General features: G+C 41.1%; 1 protein-coding gene across 2 annotated transcripts; it reads left to right on the top strand.

Annotated features, from left to right (window-relative positions):
* Positions 1 to 17,441: 17,441 nt before the first annotated feature.
* Positions 17,442 to 22,118, top strand: LOC136535794 (heterogeneous nuclear ribonucleoprotein 1-like). Of its 2 annotated transcripts, XR_010779048.1 has the most exons (4): positions 17,442 to 17,784; positions 17,940 to 19,212; positions 19,916 to 20,113; positions 21,702 to 22,118. XR_010779048.1 is itself a non-coding variant. In XM_066528204.1 (2 exons), the coding sequence occupies exons 1-2, from the start codon at positions 17,563 to 17,565 to the stop codon at positions 19,074 to 19,076; spliced, it is 1,359 nt and encodes a 452-aa protein (XP_066384301.1). In that variant the 5' UTR covers positions 17,442 to 17,562; the 3' UTR covers positions 19,077 to 19,571. The 2 variants fall into 2 exon arrangements, 1 of the variants encoding a protein (XP_066384301.1); XM_066528204.1 differs by lacking the exons at positions 19,916 to 20,113; positions 21,702 to 22,118 and having other exon boundaries at positions 17,940 to 19,571.
* The last annotated feature ends 371 nt before the right edge of the window (positions 22,119 to 22,489 follow it).

Genomic DNA, 22,489 nt, shown 5'->3' with positions numbered 1-22,489 from the left:
AATTGATCAAAAAGCAAATCTATCCGAGGTAAGGGATACTTATTCTTGATGGTCACTTCATTCAACGGACGATAGTCGACGCATAACCTTAGAGTCTCATCTTTCTTTTTCACAAAAATTGCCGGACATCCCCAAGGTGATGAACTAGGTTGGATAAACCCCTTCTCAATCAATTCTTGTAACTGAGTCTTCAACTCGGCCAATTCCTTAGGTGGCATTCTATAAGCTCTTCGAGAAATTGGAGCTGTTCTAGGTTGTAACTCTATGTTAAACTGTACATCCCTATCAGGTGGTAGACCGGGTAAATCTTTAGGAAACACGTCTAGAAATTCACACACTATCGGAATATCTCTAATCTCTTTGACAGCAGTTGCACAAACCTTGCCCACTGATCTTCTTAGGGTTGGAAGTTGGATGAGAAGTTGAGAATTACTATCAGGCAAACTTACTCTTAATGTCCTATTCAAAGCATCTATAATAGCCTTATGCTGATACATCCAATTTATTCCCAAGATTATATCTATATCCTGATCCTTAAGGATAATCATGGTAGTGGGAAAAATATGCCCACCTAGGTTTACGGGTACCTGGTATACCATTTCCTTAGTACACAGACGTCCCCCGGGTGACTATATAAAGAAACTTTCCTTTGTTGCCCCAATTGAAATTTCATACTTCACAACAAATGTTCTATTGATGAATGAATGCGATGCGTTAGAATCAAAAAGTATAACTGTAGGGTGATTGGCAACAGGAAACATACCCATCATCACTGGTTCCCCTTCCAGAATTTCTCCAGCTTGAATATAGAACACCCGTCCTATCTTCTTCTCATCTTTGCCCTTCTGAGCATTTTGATTGTGGTTCTTGTTTAGTGCCTGACCCTGTTGTTGATTGGCAGGGGTCTTCTGATAATTTTAATTAGCCTGCCTAGGATATGGACATTCCCTAGAGAAATGACCAGTCCTTCCACAATTGTAACACGGATAGTTGTGACCCTGGGACGTTGGAGCATTGCCACCAAGAGCATTGGTTGACTGTGAATTTGGATAGGTTATAGCAGGACGGATATTAGACTGTTGCCCAGCTTGAGATTGCGGCGGATGGTAAGGAGGACAATTATGATGTACTAGATGATAAATCACCCTCTGCCTCTTCTGATTTCCCCCAAAAGATTCAGATGGCATACTCTTTTTCTTTTTGAGCTCCTTGTGCTGCCGATACTTTGACTCTGAAGCAATTGCAATATTTATGGCCTCATGATAAGTGACATTGGTGCAAGTTGTCATCATTGCCTGCAGCTTGGTATTCAGATCTCTCATAAACCACCTCTTCTTCTTGGCATCCGTATTGACATGTTCAGATGCATATTATGACAGGTGATTGAATCTTCCCACATACTGCATCACGGTTTGATCCCCTTGCTTTAGAGCAAGGAATTCATATAACTTCATAGCCATCACTCCTTCAGGGATATAATGGGCTCTGAAGGCAGTATGAAACTCAGCCCAAGTTATTGGAATGCCAGCTGGTTGCATAGCCACTAAGTTCGCCCACCAAGCACTTACTGCTCCTCTAAGTTGCTGGGCGGCAAACGTAGGTTTCTGATACTCCATGCATGGAATAAGGTCAAATTTCTGCTCCATGGTTCGAAGCCAGCCATCAGCCTCTAATGGTTCATCTGTCTTGGTGAACACTGGTGGTCTTGTGTCTGTAAAATCAACATATGTAGCCTCCTGTCTGTTATGGTGGCGACCACGGTTTCCTTGCATCTGATTCTAATTATTTAGAGCTATCTCATGAAGCAAACGAGAATTTTTGGCTATCACTTTGACAAGTGCGGTTATAGCATCAGCTAGATTTGTTGGAACTTGTGGCAGATCTAGAATACCATCCTCATCTTATGAAGTTCCAGGAATATACGAACCTCGCGTACGACGCATCTGCTCATAACAAACCAAACTTTATTCATAAGCCTTTATTGAATTGCATAAAAGCTTACTCCAGACACATTACATAGGGTTTACTAATATAAACACCAGAACCTGTAAGTACCAAAACAAAACTACATAACTTAACTATAACTAACTATTATACAACTCTACTCCTTTTCATAATTATTTCAAACTTCAGGCTCGGTATCCATTCCGGAATTATTACCGCCTTCATCATCACTTTCATTGATCATTACTAATTCTTCAGGATCTTCTTCTTCTTCCTCTTCTGATTCATTATCATCGGCAAGGATGACACCAGGGTCCATTGCATCAGCTTGGGGCTCATGATTTGGATTTAGTAGATTGCTAAGCCTATGAACTTCCTCATGCAGATAAGTATTATGTTCCTCTAAATCTTCTACATAGAATTCTAGCTCATGAGTTCTAGCTCTAGCTACATTTTCCCTGTGCCAAGCTTCATTCCTTCCCTCCACCATACGAACTAACATGCTTTCACAGTTCCTGTGCGCGGTGGTGAGATGCCTCAATTGATCCTGTAATTCTCCTACCTGAATAGCATCCAAAGCCCTATCTCTAGTAGCTTGTGCTAACTCTACAGAAATCCTCTGTATCTTTGTCTGGGGATTAGGCCTAGAACTGCTACTGCTAGCACTGTCATTTCTAGGGGCAAGTTGGTGACGAAGAACTCCTTTGGGTCCCGTGGACTTACAGGGCATCATCTTGGCATGAGCCATACTATAGGAAGCCAATTTAATCCAAGTAAGACCATTTGATCAAAGTCTAAAGAGCAGCTATGATGGATTACATTACTCAAACCAGACTCACTACTCAACTCCAGACTAAGAGGTGAAGGAAGTAACGAGTGAATTAATAATGATGCATGAATCGTTCTTACGAACAAAAACATCAAAGTTTATAATGCACATAAACAACATTTATTTTTATATAGGGCATAGTAAGATTACTACTCCACCACACAAAACCTTTTTAATCAAATATGGAATGGTGAGAAAGAAGTAAGATAAGTCAAAAGCAATTTGGACCAAATTATCAAGTTAAATTTAGTCATCCCAATTCATTTTGAAGTTTTTGTAAAACAATACAACAAAAACCTTGTAACAATCGCTTTGATACCATTCTGTGGCAGAACCTCTTAAATTATAGGGCCCACATGCACCTATCGCTGTCCGATGACCTTTGACATTTATGCACATGTTTTTGTTAACTTAAGAAGACTGTCGGGTGTCCTCGGGGAACCCTGAATCATCCACGATTTCCGAGCAAGATCACGTTACAGAGTCATTACAGTATTACAACATTTATTCAAATATCGACATCAGAGTAAAAAACAGCGGAAGTCTTACGATAACATAGTTTACACACTAGTTGTTTCAAACCTTACAAACTAAGTTCAATAATTATTACAAACCATAGTAGTAGTGGAGTAGCATAATTAACATAAACATAACACACAAGATAAGCATCCAGCCCAAGGATCACACATTTACTTCTCATCGTCAGAACGAATGATAGTCATGCAGCACGATCCAAAATAGATCTGCTCATGAGGCTCACCTGCAACAAGGGTCAATGAACCCTGAGTACAAAAGTACTCAACAAGACTTAACCAAAATATTAACTGATAAACTTAAAAATGTAGGTTCAGGGATTCAAGGTATAACTTTAGCAATAATCAAAGTTATTTTGTGTAAAAGCTTTTTAATAAAAATTCTTTAATTCGACCTTTGTAACTTCATAAAATCATATATAAAGCTGACATGATACATATGGAGATCATGAAACTTCATATCTAACACTTTCTCAACCAGCCTCAAGTTCTAGTTATTAATACTATGATGATGAACAGTGAGTTGAGTTTCCATAACCGAGGAGCAACGACGATTCGAACCGATTAAAAACCCAGCTGGGAATTCTAGACCACACGACATATGCAGGTCCCCGACCTACATATACCAACCTACTCTCGGATCCTCTAAACAAGAATAGGTCCGCACCACCCGAGAATACAGTACTCTACCATTCCAGCCCATGGCCACGTGGGTATACGCTATTCCCGCCATCTCTCCACTCCCAGTGCGCGAGTAGCCATTCTTGTACTAGAATCGCCAAGTTAAGGCTTATCGAAGTATATGGTTAGTACTACAAATTCTCACCTCATGCAATTCAACAACGGACGTGCCTTAATCGACACAGGCGGAAAGAACCCGCTCACAAGACCTCCATGTCTTGTGGCTCACACACACCGAGTCCGCCCGGTCTAGATTTATTACTCCAAATTCCCATATCACATGATAACATAAGTAACCAAAGTTCCATTTAAAACTCGCAGGTGATAGGTAATCACTCGACTTTTATTGTTCTAAGCATAGCTAAGCAAAACTAGGCATATACGAATGTAAAACTAGTAATATGGTAAATATGGAATAACAAGGGTGGTAATGTACCAATTTGGTTTGTACTTGACTCCTAATCCCTTAATGCAGTAAAGAGAAGCAAAAGCGAAATCAATTTGTAAAATACAAGGTAGGGTTGTATGCATCCGGGGCTTGCCTTCGTTGACGGAAAAGTCTGGTTCCTACGACGTGTCACAAGTATTCGATCCGACCTCAACAGACGGATTAACCTCCTCAACAACTTGATTAACTACCACATGTTCCCCTTTGTTCACTACACATAGTAATAGTGCCATGTTTAACATGATGCGGAATACGAAACGTGATGTTCGATGATGGATGCAAAAATTAAAAATTTGAATACAACTTTCCTCCGCAGTACAGTTGCAAGTCAAACAAACTAAATCTTTTTTGTAATACATACATCAATTGCCAAGGATCATTATCAACAAATGACCCAAGGTCATCACTCAATCCAAAATTTCAAACAAAACCTAAATCATTAAAGGTTACTATTTGCTTTTATGAATTAATTATTTAATTCAAAATTATGAAATAAATCAACTTATTCTAATTGAGCTCAAAATTTTAGTAAATGTTCATTACATGATAAGTAAGTGGAAAAACAAATTTCATAATTTTTGGACAATTAAATAGGCCTAGAAAAATTATGGAAATCCATTTATTAATAAATTGAGCAATTTTTATCACATTCAAAAAGTACTGAAAAACATTATTTCATATTTTTCTTAAATACTATACATCACAGAGAAGTCACACAAAAATTTTCATAATTTTTGGAGCTCTAAATAAATCTACACAAAAATAACAAATTACATCACTATTCATTCAAATATGAAAATAGAAAAATTCTATTTGAACGTTGAGTCACTGACAACCCACCCCACCTGTCATCCCTAACCTCGCGCACTGACCACGGCAACAACGGCGCTGACCGGCGATATCTCGACGACGGCGAGACCAACGGCGACGGCCAAAGCACCAAAACACTCCCCTCGACTGGGCGCATCATTCAAGGGCACAAGCTGGACTAGCTACGGACTAGACCGAGCACTACGCCGGCCATGGCGGCCACGACGGCGTGGCTACGCTACGCTGGCGACGTGAGACCTGCAAAGCTTAAACAGATGGCCCAGGAAGCATCAGTAGCTCACCCTAAACGTGACTGAGTAGAGCACAAGGCCGGAGGAGCAACGGAGAGGTGGGTCGATGTTCCGAGCAAGCACAGCGGAGCAGATCGTCGTTGGTGGCGATGTTCCGGGAGCTGTGGTGGTCAAAATGAGAAACCAATGGTTCAAAGAGTACCATGGCATCGTGGCAAAACTGAAATAAGATTCAGCAGGGGCAGAGGCTCACCGTAACACGCTGGCCACGGCGAGGCACGCACGACGGAGATACTACCGGCCGTGGGGAAGAAAGACAACGCGCAACGAAATTTGGCGAAGTCAGACGACTACAACTTGTTGGATGGGTGCGCAAGGAAGAGGCGAAGCTGTTGAGCACTTTGCTGTGATGACACAGGCACTAGTTCGACGGCGAGGGCTCAACGGAGCTGCGGTAATGGCGCCGGGAAAACAGAGGAAGGGAAACAGCGAAGAACGGCGACGGCTTAGGCCTTAAGGAGCGGCCAGAAGCGCAAGGAAGCCACGCAGGAGCCTTCTCCGCGCCAGCGCGAAGCCGAGGACATCCACGCGCACGCCTGGAAGCGAACTGAAGGTCGCCGGTGGTGTAGCTACGACGGTGAACACTGTTCACAGTATTTACAAGTTTGCCATTCACCAAAATTCACAAATTACTCTCAAATTTTTATAACAACTCAAAAATCTCCAAAAACAAAAGTTGTTCAAAATCAAAAGTTCTACAACTTTGCTTTTATAACCAACCCCTAATTCAGTCTAGATTTTGAAATGAACTTTTGAATTCAAATGGGGAAATTTAACGAATTACGCCTTTTTAAATTACTCCAAATTTTACTAAACAACTTGAAAAACTCCAAAAACAAACTTTGTATAACTTGTCAATCTCTACACTTTTGATTTTGGGCTCAACCCCAAAATATGCTTAGATTTTGAAATGGATTTTTAGGGTAGGGTTTAAAAAATGAAAATCAGGGTTTTCTGGAAAATTCAAATCCAAACCAAATTTTGACATGATTCAAACAATTCAATTCAACACTCATAACACAAATGTAAACTTGTTTTAGTGAATGCATATCAAAGTTTGCAATTTGACCAAATGCCTTGCAATGCATATGATGACATGTCATGTTTTTAATATTTAAACACCCGGGGTGTTACAAGGTGCCAGAATGAGTGCCTCCTCGTGGAGGTGTAGTACACCGAGCTGGTTGGCAATGAAGTCCAGGCTTTCGGGGAGGAAGGCCTGGGATGGCTCAAAATGAGTGGAACCCACATCCCGACAGGTGCGAGCACGGGAAACTCCAGAGAGCCGAAGCAAATCATTTCGCCTGAGTTCGCCATGGCGAAGGTGGTGGAAAAGTGGGCCATCCGATGACCAAAAAGTGTTGAACGTACAACGTCTTCCCCACGGACAGCGCAATTGTCGGTGTAGAAAGTGACCAACAAGTAAATATTTATAGTTTTGTCGTATGTTGTGATCGGAGGTGGCCTAGCACTCAATGACACAGGGTTTATACTAGTTCAGGCAACGTGCCCTACGTCCAGTTTGAGTCGATCGGTGACTTTATTCCTGAGCCTAGGTGCTCAAAGTTTGCAGTGGGGTTACAAATGAGAAGGAGAAAGATGGGGTGCACGAGAGGTCCGGTTGGCTCTGGTCGAAAGGGCCAAGAGCGATAGGAGCTCCTCTATGAGCTAAGTGTTCAAGCATGTGCTTGAGGTCCAAACCTGGCGGTTCTGTGGTTGTGAGCTAGTGAACTTGATCGATCTGGATTAACTTGTATGAACTTGAATCCACTTAGTCTCTTGGGAGAGAGTGCATCCCCTTTTATAGATGAAGGGGATGGCCTTACAAGTGAGAGGGAGAGAGTTCGTATGCTTCTAAGTCTTGTTGCCCACCCGGCGGGTATAGGAGGATGGTAGGCACCCATAACACTATTGGATGTCGGTTGTATGTGGGAGGTTACATCATCTTGTTTTGGGTATGGCAGATGTTGGCACCTGCATATACTGTTGATGCCTAGAGGCATGTGAGGAGTTTTATCATGTTCACTTGGTATAGTAAATCCTAGCGCCCACAACACTGTCGATGCCTAGAGGCATGTGGGGGGCCTTACCATATGGGAGTTAACAGTGCCCACAATACTATAGAGGAAAATGTTGGCACCTACAATACTGTTTGTGTCAGGGTAGTTGTAGAGTACTGATCCTGTAGGTGATAGGGTACGGTCCTTGGTATCATGGTTTGACTTGAGTGCCTTGCCTTGCTTTCTCCGTTCGTTCCTTGGTCCCTTCCGAGCAGGCATCCCTGGTCGGTTGGTCCCAGTTGGCTCTAGTTGCGCCAGTCAGAGAAGAGCGGTGAGTAGGGTCTTTGCATACTAGTCAGAGACGTGGGGTCAGAGTCGGAGGTAGTGCTTTGCCAGGCCTTCCGGTCGGAGAGATTGTTCGGAGGCACTGGAGACCGAAGTGAGCGCTCTAGTTGGAGAGGTGGGCCAAAGTCGACAAGCAGGCACTGTTCCTCCTCGGCCTGACCTTCTGGTCGATGACTAGACCGCCCTTCTAGCCTGTTGTTTTAGACACTTGGGCCGGCCCATGAGTTGCGCGCTATCTGCTTGGGCCGAGCCTTTACGGGGAAGCTAGTCCGCGAGGGACCCTGGATTTATGAACCCAACACTATGCTTAGGAAGGATGGTAATGGTATCTCTATGGTTGCTATTGCAAAATATCCCGCTACTCATACTAAGGCTTTACCTAAGTATGTTGCACATAACTTGAGAGGACACAAACTTATTTGGGTACCATCAAAAAGTGAATGATTGTTTGTAGGTACCATCGACATTGGAGGCTTGATTCAATTGATTTTATATTGATCATCATATGTTGAGTCAAGTATTGAAACTTAATGCAATTCTATCCCAATGCCATGACATGATAATTGAGTGAAGTTCAAGTGCTATCAACATACAAGTGTCATATTCAAGTTATGGTGATTTATTGGATTATTTGATGGCTTGCAAAAATATTTGAGTTGAAGCTTGCTAGTTGGATGATCATAAGCTAACCAAGGTATATCTCTTGTTGATCATTTTATTTGGGTGCATATGAGTTGATTGAATTGGATAAATATGCAATGTTACTTGCTATTGAATGGATAATTATTTAGTAATCAAGTTTGGATTGACTTGTGTTGGATAAATTTATGAGATGACTTTTAGTAAGTGGATTGAATGGATACATGTCCTGTGAAAGTATTCAAACAAGTTAATTTCAAGTTTGATTCATATTTGATGAAGTATAGCCCAAGTAATTAAAATCTGTCCTATATTAAAAATCTGAGTGAGCTATGATCTTAGCCGTGTTTGAGTGATCAAAACATATTGGATTGGCATAAAAATTGGTGTACATGCTCTGGACTTATGTTATAAGATTCTGTATAAATTTCATAAGAATTGGATAAGAGATGCTTCAGTTTTGGAGTGGATCTTGTCAGCTATAGTGCAACAGTTTTCAGCATGTAACAGTGGTAGAAGAATTGAAATCTGGTAGAAATATAGAAGTCAAATGAAGCTGACAATTATTGGATTTATTTGAAGTCACTTTGATTGAAAGGTCCTCAAGTTGAAATATATTTATAAGTAATTGAGGCACCTAAGTTTAGTTTTGAGATGATCTAGAAGCATAATAAGCAAAGAGTACAAGGCCATTTGATTGTGGAGTATACTTTACACACATTTGGTACTCAAATTGGAAGATCAAGATCAAACTTAAGATGAAGATAAAGTTTAAGTTCTAGTAACTATTGGAAATCATTTAGTAGAAAGAAAATGACTTAAACAAGTAGAAAGAAAAGGACTTCAAGAAGGAATCAAGGTTACTCATCAAGTTAAGTCCATCACTTGGATCAATCAATTAAGTTATTTCAAGTGAGTGTCAAGAATGATTTGTGGAGAGAGGTCATTTCTTCCTAGTGTAGGGGCTTGCCACCTATATGTAGGTAAACCAAGTATGGTACTTAGAAGGCTAACATGGAAGTGGTGATCCGAGGGACATTTGATATGCTTAGTTGAAGCAATCAAAAGGGTTGATCAAGAAAAGCAAGCGACACCCAAAAGAGAGCTAGTCATGGCAATTCAAGTGGTATTCCAAATAGTTCTCTCATGCAAGTATTGATCAAAAGATGAAGCAAACCAACCACAACAAGATAGTGCACTTGATCATTAGTGGTTCTCATTTTATATGGGTGAAGAATAGACTCTATCTATGATGATTGGTCTTCACCAAGCTATAAATTGGACTTCAAATTGCTATTAGAGTAATGAATTAGAATCTATGTGACTATCCTCTACTCCAACGTAGAAAATGTATCATTGTAATGTGCATGATCATTTCATCCCTTACTAGTATGAGGTTAGTGCATATAGTTCATACTTCATAGGATCATGCATAGCAAATGAAAGTTTTAAATTCATAGCCTACCACTATTGCTTCAATGATTAATTGATCTAGTGGTTAGTATATGAGTTTATTCATGAGCTGGTGAACCCAAGTACTTGATTTAATTTGGATTGCTAACAAGTGACAAGTACAACATTGACAAGATAACCCTTGCAAGAGGTGTGAAGAAGCTTGTTATTGGTTCAAACCGGACTTGGAAGCTTAGGCAAATTAATTTAGTCAAGTCAAAATTAGAAGCTTATGATAATGACAAGAGTACAAGCACAAGACAACAATGTAAATAGATATCTAGTTTGAATTGTTTCAAGTGGTATCTAGACTCAAGTATTTCATCAAGAATTCACAAGTGGTGTCTAGATCAACTCACAAGTAATATCGGTACTCATGAAGATAGCAAAAGTTTAAGAAATGGTTTTTATTGATAAATCCAACAAGTGGTTTCATACTAGAAAATTCTTTCAAGTGGTATCACATCTACACGTGGTATCAATCATGCAAGACAATGGTTCTATAAGTGATCCTCAACTTTAAGTGATCATCAAATGAAGAATGCACCCCTCACCTATAAGAGCTCAAGTTTTTCAAATGGATGACCCATGCTATGACATAGGGGGAGGTGTCCCACAAATTGGTATCAAGGTCGAAAATCCTATGTGTGGTATCTCAAGGGCTACAAGTGGTGTCATTCCAACAATCAAGTGATGTCCATCAAAAACGCAAGATTCAAGCTTCAACCATCTACCCCAAATGTAAACCTTTGCATCAATGAGAAGCACACTTTTTATGGAAATTGATGACAAAAGGGGAGATATTGTACAAAGATATGAAAGCTCTGGGAGAGATTGAGACAAAGAAGTAGAGGTTGTACATGGACATGGACATGGATAAAGAGGGAGATCAACATTGAAGAAAAGAGATGGATCAAAATTCTTAGACAAGAGAAGCACACAAGTAGGGAGAGCAAGCTCATGAACTTTGATTGGTTGCATTTGATATGTGCATAGTCATGTGCTTGCTTGCATTGCATATTTTTTTTAAATTTAATATACATGCTTGTGTGGTGTATGCTAGGTGTAGAACTTGAATAATGATTTGATAACTAGCATGTATAGGATGGTAGCTAGACTTATATTTTTACATGGGTATTAGAACCTTGCTTATAATGTTGATCTCACGGGGTTTCTAGTATTTTTGTTGTCTAACTACTCATGGTGCTAAGGATGGTGTTAAAAGTGCAACTCCAATTGGTATCACACTTTAAAGATTTATTCTATACACCTTAGCATTATTTGGTAGTAATTATTCTCCCACAATTCCAATCTATGCATATGTGCGAGCTTCAAACCAAACACTCTAGCACATATGTAGGGGGAGCTAATACTACCATTTTTGGTTTGTGGTACTTGTCCAAAATCATTTACAGATGGTAAAATTGCTTGGGCAAGCAACATGAATCCAAAAGAGCTTAATTTCCTTATCTTTGTTGAGTTGTCATCAATTACCAAAAAGGGGGAGATTAAAAGATCCTTGTTTGGTTTTGGTAATTGAGTGACAACCCTATGTGGATTAATTGTGTTTATGTGAGATACATATGTGATTAGTACACAGGTACATATGTGTGAGCAACATATGCCATGGAGGTGGAAATGGCTCAGAGATGTTGCAAAGCTCACACATGTGATGATGAAGGAGCTCATTGCACATGAGACATGACATTGAGTCATGTGATCAAGGTGGAGAAGATCAAGACATGACTTAGCTTGATGGACCGGTTGCAAGTGTGAAGGGCAAGATTGAGTGATGACTTGGCGCCGATGGACCGAGGCTATGGTGAAGAGCAAGTGAAGTCAAAATCGATGAACCAATATGATCACATGATAATATGAAGTGGATCATATCATTGTTGATCATGTTGGTGCATGTGTTGCATCGACATTAGAGGAGATGGAATGGAATGCGCAAGGCAAAGGTATAACCTAGGGCATTTCATTTCACCGGTCATAGGTGTGTAGAGAAGTTGATGACCGAATTTAGGATAGATGGCCGTACTATCAAGAGGGGCAAACTTGTTTGCATATCGGTCATCTAGTGCCACTCGAGTAATCTAACTTTGCATTGTTGCTAGGATCAAGTGGCATAGCAAGTTGAGTGGCTAACTCCTTAAAAATGTTTGTGAAAAGCTAACACACATACACACAGTGGTGTAAACTTGGTGGTGTTGGCACATTTGCAAAGGAGAAAGAAGTTGGAGTTGATGTGGATCAACTCGGTAAAGAAAAGGAGGCGAAACAAGTCACTAAAAGTGACCGACTCTACGCAGCGCAGCGACCAGACGCTGGCTGGTGAGTTCGGTCATGTGTTCCTGAGAAGACGTGGTCCCGGTCAAGTGACCGGACGCCGGGTGAAGAGGTGACCTAACGCACAATGGCCGCGTCTAGTTAGTGCTAACGTATGCTAACATGGTGGCATGAGGAGCAGCAATGACGCGTGGCAGGCAGTGAAGGACCGGACTCAGGTGCATCGTCCGATCATGACCAACCTGACGCGTTCAGTCACAAAACAGAGGCTCAGGGAGCTCTCTAGAAACGACTGGACTCAGGCGGTGGCGTGTCCGGTCTTGGCATAGAGGTCCGTCCAGTCATCACTTGACCGTTGGCGCGTGGCAGCCGAACGCTGGAGATCAACACGTAACGTTGAATGCGGGCGCCATGTGGATGGCCAGGAGTAACCGAACGCAGGGCTTGGTGTGTCTGGTCGTCCCAAAAAATGCCCAGTGAAGGGGTAACGGCTATTTTAGCCCGTGAGGCTATAAATAGAAGTGTTGGTCAGCCTTTGGCCGAGAGCTAAGTAGAGCTGAGCACACTAGAGCCTTGGTGGCTCATGTGGTAGTGCTTGGGAGCCCTCTAACTCACTTGAGCTTGATAGTGTTCATCTGATCGAGTGAGTGAGCGATTCTAGTGCGATTGCATCGAGTGGCACTAGGAGATCAAGTTATAAGCTAGTGGTGCTTGTTACTCTTGGAGGTTGCCACCTCCTAGACGGCTTGGTGGTGGTCTCCATTGAAGCCCACAAGAAGCTTGCGTGGTGCTCCGGAGAAGAGCTTTGTGAGGGGCAATGTGCTCGTCTCGTGGGAGCCACGAAGAGCAACTCTAGTAGAGTGAGAGGCGAAGGGCGACAAGTGCTCTGGTCAGGTTAAGTGCTAGAGCTTATGGTAAGCACTCCACGTGGGAGAGTGTGACTTGCGGGTCACCACTAGCAAGAGGACCGACAGTAACCTTGGAGCTTGTCTCAACGGAGACTAGCGTGTTGGCAAGCATGTGAACCTCTGGATAAAAATCATCATGTCATCCTTATATTCCTGTTAGTTTACATCCTCGTTACACAAGCTTGTATTTACTTCATTTACATTGTGCTTGTGTAGTTGCTCTTGTAATTAGTTAGTTTGTGTAGCTCACTAGTTACCTTCTTGCTTGTGTAGCATAAAAGTTGCTCCCTTCCGTGGCTAATTTGGTTTGTGTAACCTTGTTAGTCATATTGCTTAGTTTGTGTAGCTAAGTATTTGTACTCTCTAATTTGATATTGGTTGCCTTGTTATTGAGCATTGCTAGTGAGCTTAGAAGCTTTGTGTTTTTGTTTACTAGAATTGTGTAGGAGTTCTTCGGTGTGCAAAATACTAGTGGCATAGGTTTGTGTGACCTTGCTCCTAGAATTGGATAGGTGAGCTCTAGCTAGCCTGGCACCTTTGTTGCCTAATTAGGATCTTTATAAGGTGCTTATGAACTTCGATAGAGGGTTTAGTCTTGGCTAGACCGATTGTTTTAATTTCACATTTGTTTCGGTTAGCCAACGTGATTAAATTTAGAAAGGACTATTCACCCCCCCTCTAGTCCACCATCTCAACCTTACAAATATCCACACTCAGCCATGCATTTGGTAAATAATGGCTCATGTTATGAGCTCAGTATCTAGAACACTGCTGAATTTTTGTGCCTATAATGACAATTGTTTGGTAACAAAAGTTTAGTTACAAATTCAAAAAGGTTAAATAGAATGTATAAGAAAGACATTAAGATCATAATAGGACCATTGTTAGTGAATTGTTATTTGCCAACTTCATGTTGGGGTCAGGTAGATTTACACACTCCTGATTTGAGATTAATTGCATATCCCCTATATGCATCTAGTACGTGGGAATCCATGAAGATTTCCTATTTACGTAAGATTGGGTTACGTTGTATATGTACCAATCTCACCACCGCAATGTAAATTGATGGGCACACATAGGAAACTGGGATCAATGTGAGATTTCAATCTCCGTCTATTGTTAAGTATCTAGGCCCTCTTATGAAGGATCTATTTATAGCCTCATACGCTGGTTGTAGTTTGATAATGAGCATTTCTAGGCATTAGGGGGAGATTTGATGTACCATACATAATGCCAGGAATTTGTTTGAAATGTATAAGGCATTTCAAGCTTAGGATCTCGTACTAAATGTTGAGTTCAAAGAATTATTGATTTGCATAATATTGCAAATAAACTGATAAATGCATTTACTGATTACTAAGGTGTCTTTTAAACCTGTTAATCCGTTGCAAGTATGGGCTAAAAAGAGTGGTGGTACCAAGTAAAGCCACTCAACTCCCAATTGTAAATAAGAGGGCAAGAAGTATGGCCATAAAGCAGGATTATTCATGCTAGCAATAGAAGGCTTTCCTTCTAAGATAGTAAATGTAGGTCATCCTATGGTTGACGACACCTTGTGGGTAAATATTGATTATTATCTGGTGGATAGATGCCATCCACAAACCTAGCTCAGAGGTGCACCTAAATACTGATGCTGGGAAATCGGAAAGCTCTGACTCTCGTTTTGGGAAGTCGCGATGAGTCATTCAGGGTGCTTTGAGTTTTGATAACCAGAGAATTATATCATAGAAGAAAGGCTACATATGTCGACACGTACTTCTCTGAATAAACCATATACAATATTCCAAGTCATCCAGTCAATAAGACCATGGCAGAGTGCTTTGCTCACTCTTACTGAAACTTGTTGAGTGATGTAATACATACAGAGATAGTCTTGCTCACCAGAAAAGAGATGTTTTGGGCTGTAATGCCAATACCTCATGGTACCTTTACTATGGGTATAAAAGTGTTTTCGTCCTAGAATGGATTGAAAATAATGTGGTGGTGAGATCAAAGCAAGACTAGTAGCACAAGGAGTTTATGCAAAGTCCAGGCATTGATTTTCAATGCAAATTATTCTCCATAGTAAGTTATAAATTTCTGATACTATCTTTTTTATTGGCAGTACAAAAACATATATCTTTGCAGTTGATAATTGATAGATGTAGTGATCACATATATATGATCAATTGATTTGGTGTATTTGTGAAGCTTCCAAGAAGTAGTTCACATACCCAACCCTCATACATAAAATCGCAACACATATTGTGTATTGCTTAAGTCAATATATGGCTTAAAGCAATTAAGTCGAATTTGGTACAATCGACTTTGTGTGTATTACCTAAACTGAAGAGATACATGATTGATTACATGTGGTGTTCATTTGGAAGTCCTTGATCGGATTTTATAGTGTTATATGATAGTCAATAATCTTGACATCATTAGTGATGAACACATGTTAATAGCACGTTGTAATCTAAAGACGAAGTTTGAGATTGAAGATACGGACTAAACCAAAATTTCATTTTGTGTTTATGATCCAAGCATCTTCTATCAGGATTTTGTATAAAAGCTATCTATATCCAGATCATATTGAGTGATTCAATATGAAGGTATCCTATGGTTGTTCTATCTCATGATAGAGAAAGATTGTTTTATGCCATAGTGACTGAGATGAGATATTGGGACATGTGGTCCATTATCTCTGTGCTATTTATGCGCTAATATATCTTGCAAAAGTTTCCATCCGGATATTATTTTTACAATGATTTGCTATCTAGTAGCAGTGCTACTCCTACCAAATGTTGGTGGATTGAAGTTAAGAATATCTTTTAATATCTTAATAGCACAAGTGATCTTGGTATGTTCGTTTCAAAGAACCCATGATCCAGTTGGATATAATGATTCTTGTTATTTATAAGATCCTCAAATTTTAGATCATTGAAATAGACTTTATATGAATATGGAAAGACCATTTTGTGATAGTCTTTAAATAGATATTTAATGGTCAATTCCATTAATCATTTTGATATTGTATTGTACAAGGCTTCACATGAATGTGTATAGCTTGACAGAATGATATATCACATACTGAAGTTATGTGGTGTTGATTTTATGAATCAATGGTCATTATCTATAAAGGTAATGTGACTTGTGTTGTGTAGATGGAGACAAGTTATACTTAATGCAATATTTTGCACTAAGATAGTTCTATTCCATAGGTAATATGGGCATATGAACATTTGCAAACTAAGTCTCGTGATAATATTATAGAGATATTCATATAATTTACCATACTCCATATTTCTTATATGTTGAGTGCATTGGTATAAATTTATTTTGAGGTTTGCTAGTATCAATGTGAGAGTTTCTCTGATTAATAACTTGTTGCAAACATCATATTGCACTCTTTTCTTTGTATGAGTTTTTTTTCCTTTGGGTTTCTCATATAAAATTTTTAATGAGGCAATATCAACACAAAGTTATGTCATATCATCCATTTTTTTCCACGAGGGGTTTTTTGTGGATGATATTGGGACATAAGATGCATTGTACTCTTTTCTTTATGTGAGTTTTCCCTTTTGAGATTTCTCATATAAAGTTTTTGACGAGGCAATATCAACACAATGGTATATGTTGTATCATCTATTTTTCTCCACCGAAAGTTTTGGAAGATGATATTTGAAGCATATTGACCCTATGGCCAAGATGTTTTTAGACTAAGGCTTTGGGTTTATCTCAAAGAGTCTAATAACATTGGTGATTGTATATCATGGTGTTTCTTCTTATTTTTTCTACTGGGTTTTAAGGAGTTTTGCCTGCTATACCGGTATTACTTTGTTTTTCCTATAGGGTTTTTTTAAAAATTCATAATGATGCATAATAGATGAACAGTAAAGACTACAAGGAGTTAATTGATAAAGGGGAGTGTTGAGAATTATTATTTAGTGATCAATTCGGGATTAATCCAAGATGTGTCTTTTTACTCCTCTCTCTCTTTTACACTTGTAACCGATCACGTTGATCCTGTATATACATACACACTGTTTATGGGTAATACAACGCAGAATTATTTACATCACATGATCTCTCTCGTTCTCTATTTTCTAACAAATCTCACGAGATCTCGTGACAAAAATAGTTCTACTGCCATGACCAAAGTTGTAGGAAGTTTCGACTCTGGTCGTGTGAAAACTTGTCCAAAGTCCAACACGACGAAAACCCTCCGGGCCGCGGTCCTTCCGTCCCCGCCACGCGCCGGCCCTAAAATATCACCCCAAACCACCCCAAACCCAAATCAGCACCCCGGAATCCCCAATTCCGCTCTCTTCCTCTCTCCCTCTCTCCCCCACCGCAGCAGCAGGCGAGCACGAGGCGGGGGCCGAGGAGGAGAGATGGAGTCGGACCAGGGCAAGCTCTTCATCGGCGGCGTCTCCTGGGAGACGACGGAGGAGAAGCTGAGCGAGCACTTCTCCGCCTACGGCGAGGTTACGCAGGCCGCCGTCATGCGGGACAAGATCACCGGCCGCCCCCGCGGCTTCGGGTTCGTCGTCTTCGCCGACCCCGCCGTCGTCGACCGAGCGCTGCAGGACCCCCACACCCTCGACGGCCGCACGGTATGGCAACCCCACCTCATCGCCTGACGCGAAACCCTAGGTTGAATATTCGCAAACCAGCGCGGAATATTCGCTCCGGTCGTCTTCTGATCTTCCCCACCGTCCGAGCTTGACCAGGATTTCTCTCGGTTTTGCTGGTGCTTTTGTTGCCTCAGGTCGATGTGAAGCGGGCACTCTCGCGGGAGGAGCAGCAGGCCTCCAAGGCCGCGAACCCTAGCGGTGGGAGGAACACTGGCGGTGGAGGAGGCGGCGGTGGCGGGGGCAGCGATGCAAGTGGTGCTCGGACCAAGAAGATCTTTGTGGGCGGGCTGCCCTCTACTCTGACTGAGGATGAGTTTCGGCAGTACTTCCAAACCTTCGGCAGCGTCACTGATGTTGTTGTCATGTATGACCAGAACACGCAGCGCCCGCGTGGTTTTGGATTCATCACCTTTGACTCTGAGGATGCGGTTGACCGCGTGCTGCACAAGACCTTCCATGATCTTGGTGGGAAGCTGGTTGAGGTGAAGCGCGCATTGCCCCGTGAGGCGAACCCTGGTGGCTCTGGTAGTGGACGTTCTGGGGGAAGTGGGGGCTATCAGAGCAACAATGGCCATAACACCAGCTCTGGTGGCTATGATGGTAGAAGTGATGGTGGCAGGTACGGGCAGGCACAGCAGGGTAGTGGTGGCTATCCTGGCTACGGTGTAGGAGGCTATGGCGCTGGGGCAGCTGGATATGGATATGGTGCTAACCCTGCAGTTGGATATGGAAATTATGGGGCTGGAGGATATGGAGGTGTTCCTGCTGCGTATGGTGGACATTATGGAAACCCAGGTGCAGCTGGTTCTGGTTACCAAGGTGGACCTCCAGGCTCAAATAGAGGACCTTGGGGCAGTCAAGCTCCATCTGCATATGGAACTGGAGGGTACGGTGGCAGTGCTGGTTATAGTGCTTGGAACAACTCTTCTGGTGGTGGCAATGCTCCCAGTAGTCAAGCACCTGGTGGACCTGCAGGCTATGGAAGCCAGGGCTATGGGTATGGTGGATATGGAGGGGATCCATCGTATGCTAGTCATGGAGGATATGGGGCCTATGGAGCACGTGGTGATGGTGCTGGCAATCCTGCTACTGGTGGAGCATCTGGATACAGTGCAGGCTATGGAAGTGGGGGTGCCAACTCTGGCTATTCAAGTGCTTGGAATGATCCTTCACAAGGTGGTGGATTTGGCGGTTCAGTCAATGGAGGTGCTGAAGGGCAATCAAATTATGGCACCGGCTATGGCAGTGTGCAGCCAAGGGTTGCTCAGTAAAGAGAGGCATTTTGAGTGTCTGAAATGAACCAGCGCATCTGGGCAGTCTATGTATTGATTTGTCAATCCAGTCTCTCTGATTGCTCTCAGCATTCTGAAGATTGCCCATTTGCTGGTTAAATCAGTATTTCTCCGGGTTGGAATGCTTGATCCTTTAGTGGCTTACTACTAGAACTTCTAGTCAATAAGTAGCTATAATGTGGAGTAGCAGTATCTTGCAGAATGCTTTTATTAATTTTTACATTTAGCTTTATCCATCTGTGTGCTTTGCCATGAGTGGAGTTTCAGGTTGCTTCATCTCTAGTTATAAGCTAGAGTAGCTTGACTGCTTATGGACAAAATTATCTAGTTGTACCTCTATTCTACAGATCATATATTTGTGTTTGACGGTAGTATTTACGCTGGATCTTGCTCTACCAATATTCTGTAATGTTCTATATTTGGTTGTTGTATTGACATGTGGAATCAACAATTCAACATTGATGGTTTGAAACAGATGCAAACACTGAAATATGCAGTCATAGTTGCTTGATGCTGTAGCTGCTTCTAACAGTATGTTCAACTGTAGTGCAAGTGTTTTTATGTAGCTGGAATGGTACATTCTTCAAGTATATCATCAAGCTATGAATTCCATCCATTTGGCCCTAGATTTCGATATTTTCCAAGCAGCAGTAAGCTTATTAGCAGCAAAGATTGTAGTGCCAAGTTTCTGAGGTAGTATAGATAACTGGGTTATCTGTGAAGCTACTTGAATGTTTAGGTGTAGAATTGTATTGTAGAACAGTCAAGGCTCAGCAAGTAAAGTAATTGTCCTTCCTCCTACCTTCCTTTATGTACAGGTTGAATGGGATGACATTCCTTTTTAGAGATGCCCAAGCAAGGTCTATGAAATCAGGCATCTGAAAAAGGCATGTGACACAGCGATTTACATGATGAGCTGGTGAAAAGTTTCAATATTGGGGTGCTGACAGAATGCAAGATACCAGCTTAAGTGCTTCATTTTCTGAAGGGTCTTGTGCTGTGCTACAAGATAGTGGGTATGTGGAATCAAAGATTCTATATTCACGTTTTGTCGGGCAAAATCATTTTGACTCTGGTACTTGTCGAAGCGAAACTCTAGACGATTCTTAGCTTTGTTCATTCAGATTTACTGTGTACCATATCCATTAGGGAAATTGACGGTAAACGTGTCAGTTTTAACTTTTGAGCAATAATATTGCGCTAGACATTTAGATTGACTACACAAACAATGTATTTATCATGAAAAGTATTATATTTGTTTACCTTATCACTATTTATTTAGGTGAAATTATTGATTTTTTTTAAGTAAAGAAACTTGCTGGATGAGGTAGTATGATTAGGAGAGTTAGTTTTGCTTGTTTATTTCTTATAAGGCTGTGTTTGGTTCGCCTTCTGGAAAGTGCTTCTGTTACGAAAAAAAAGCTGCTTTTCTGGAAGCAGCTACTTTCGCGTAGTATAATTTTTGCAGTACCTTAGAGTCTGCTTTTGGCTTTCAGCTCTCTGCTTTTCCAAATGGGTGGAAATAGAGATTTTTTCCAACTGTTTCAAGGGAGATAAAGAGAGGGGGTAGGTTTCATAGTTGTTTTACCAAACAGACCCTTATAGCTGCTTATAATCAAGGCATACACAGATGGGTGCAACATCATAATTAATTTCCCTTTGCTCTGTTTACTATGTTGATGACCAGTTGACCTCTGATAAGTTTTTATGAAGTGCATACTGTTTTTTTTTTTTTTGGTTTGTAATGATGCCTTTTATCACTTACCTTGTGGCCAATGGTATATTATAATAAAAAATATGGTTATATCCCTTGACATGGAATCTTTTTCACATAAGTTGCTGATGTTCTCCCCTTGAGAATAATGTCAGATGAGCATTGTAATTGTTGAAACAGCTTATTCTATGTACTATAGAGGCCTGGGTTAATTTGCATGAGCACTTGTCTCAAAACACCTAGATCTAGTGCGATGTTAGATCATGTTGTAGAGATGATGCAGATTGATCTAGTACCCATTATCAAAACTCTGAGATGCTCAATAAAGAGTTGAGAAAACTTCAGATATGATGAATTGCTACAATCTGAATCGATGTATTTTCGATCCCAATGTGTTTTTTATGTTTCTGATACCAGAATGCATCATGTAACTCTTTTCCATAGTACTATGTCCGTGCCAAAAATTGTGACATTCTAGGATTTTCCAGACGGATTAGTATAGAGGGGAAATGATCTTGGTATCCCTATTTATTAGAAGTGTTTCCCCTAAAACTTGACATTCAAGGATACATTGGTTGGATTCTTTCAGCATGTCTAGCACAGATTCGTGGATTTTCGAGTCTTCTCTTGGAAATAGGTATATATATGAAGGTTCTTGTCATCATTAATAAGTTGAAGATTAGTTATCCTATTGTTTTTTTCCTTCAAGTTTTGCTAAGTTAAACTAAGGATCTTGAAACAAATGTGTAGCTTTATGTGCATGTGGTCCCTTTCTTGGTATGATCTAGTTCAGATTTGTGGTTAGAAGTTAAAGTTAAATTTGAGTTTTAGGTGCAAGCTTACACTCGCTTCCCAAAGAGCATGTTTTAAGGGCAAACTTTTGTCAACAGACGAAGTGCAACATGTTGGCTGGAGCCACTGTGGCTGGGTCTGGGGGAGCATGGGCAAGGTCTCGGCTGTGTGACGCAAGGGCGGCTTGTCTGCATACTGGTGATTGTGGATGCTTGTGATATAGCAATGCCCCAATGTATAGGTGAACTTTTAGTGCTAGAGGCATCCTTTTGTTGCCATGATGTCTATGCCCTATAAGTAGTTGCATAACACATAGTATACTCAATATAGTTCTACCCCTTGGTATGGAAGCCATTGGTGCTTTTCTTTTTGTTTAGCCTGAATGCCATATAATTGTACATTGAGTTGACTATTCAGTTATTGCTAAACCACACTCCAGTGAATTCTGTAAATGAAAAGAAAAGAAATGCATATATATAACCCCCTCGCTCACTATGCCATGATTGGAGAGTTCTGGTATCTTTGATTTGATTCAATTTCATGTAAAATAAATACTGAATGGGTTGTTTGACTTGTTTCTTATAGTGAGCAGCTTTGCTGCTTGCCGGTTTCCCTTCTCTGGTGACCTCCAGCTTCACCGGTGCCTCTTGTGTTGGAGCGAAGGGGAACTGGGATCTGGTGGCTGGTGGCTGGTGTATATCATCTTCCTATCATCCTACATTAGGTTGGTTTGATTAGTTTCTAACTCGATCTGTGGGGGGGCTTTTGGCTTGCACCCGATACTCTCCGAAGATTGCGCTGGTGCTGCTGCTCCGTATGGTGAGGATTTTACTTATGACTCGAAACTGAACAGGCGCTGATGAAGCGGTCTTTTTCCTTTTTTTGA

The sequence above is a fragment of the Miscanthus floridulus genome, chromosome 1 (genome assembly GCF_019320115.1).
Source record: "Miscanthus floridulus cultivar M001 chromosome 1, ASM1932011v1, whole genome shotgun sequence".
NCBI classification, from domain to species: Eukaryota; Viridiplantae; Streptophyta; class Magnoliopsida; order Poales; family Poaceae; genus Miscanthus; species Miscanthus floridulus.
This window is presented reverse-complemented; position numbering and strand designations above follow the sequence as displayed.

Coding starts and splice junctions, on each gene's coding strand:
- LOC136535794 (XM_066528204.1), top strand. CDS start 17,563: ATGGAGTCGGACCAGGGCAAGCTCTTCATCGGCGGCGTCTCCTGGGAG. Junction 17,785..17,939: donor ACACCCTCGACGGCCGCACG/GTATGGCAACCC, acceptor TTGTTGCCTCAG/GTCGATGTGAAGCGGGCACT.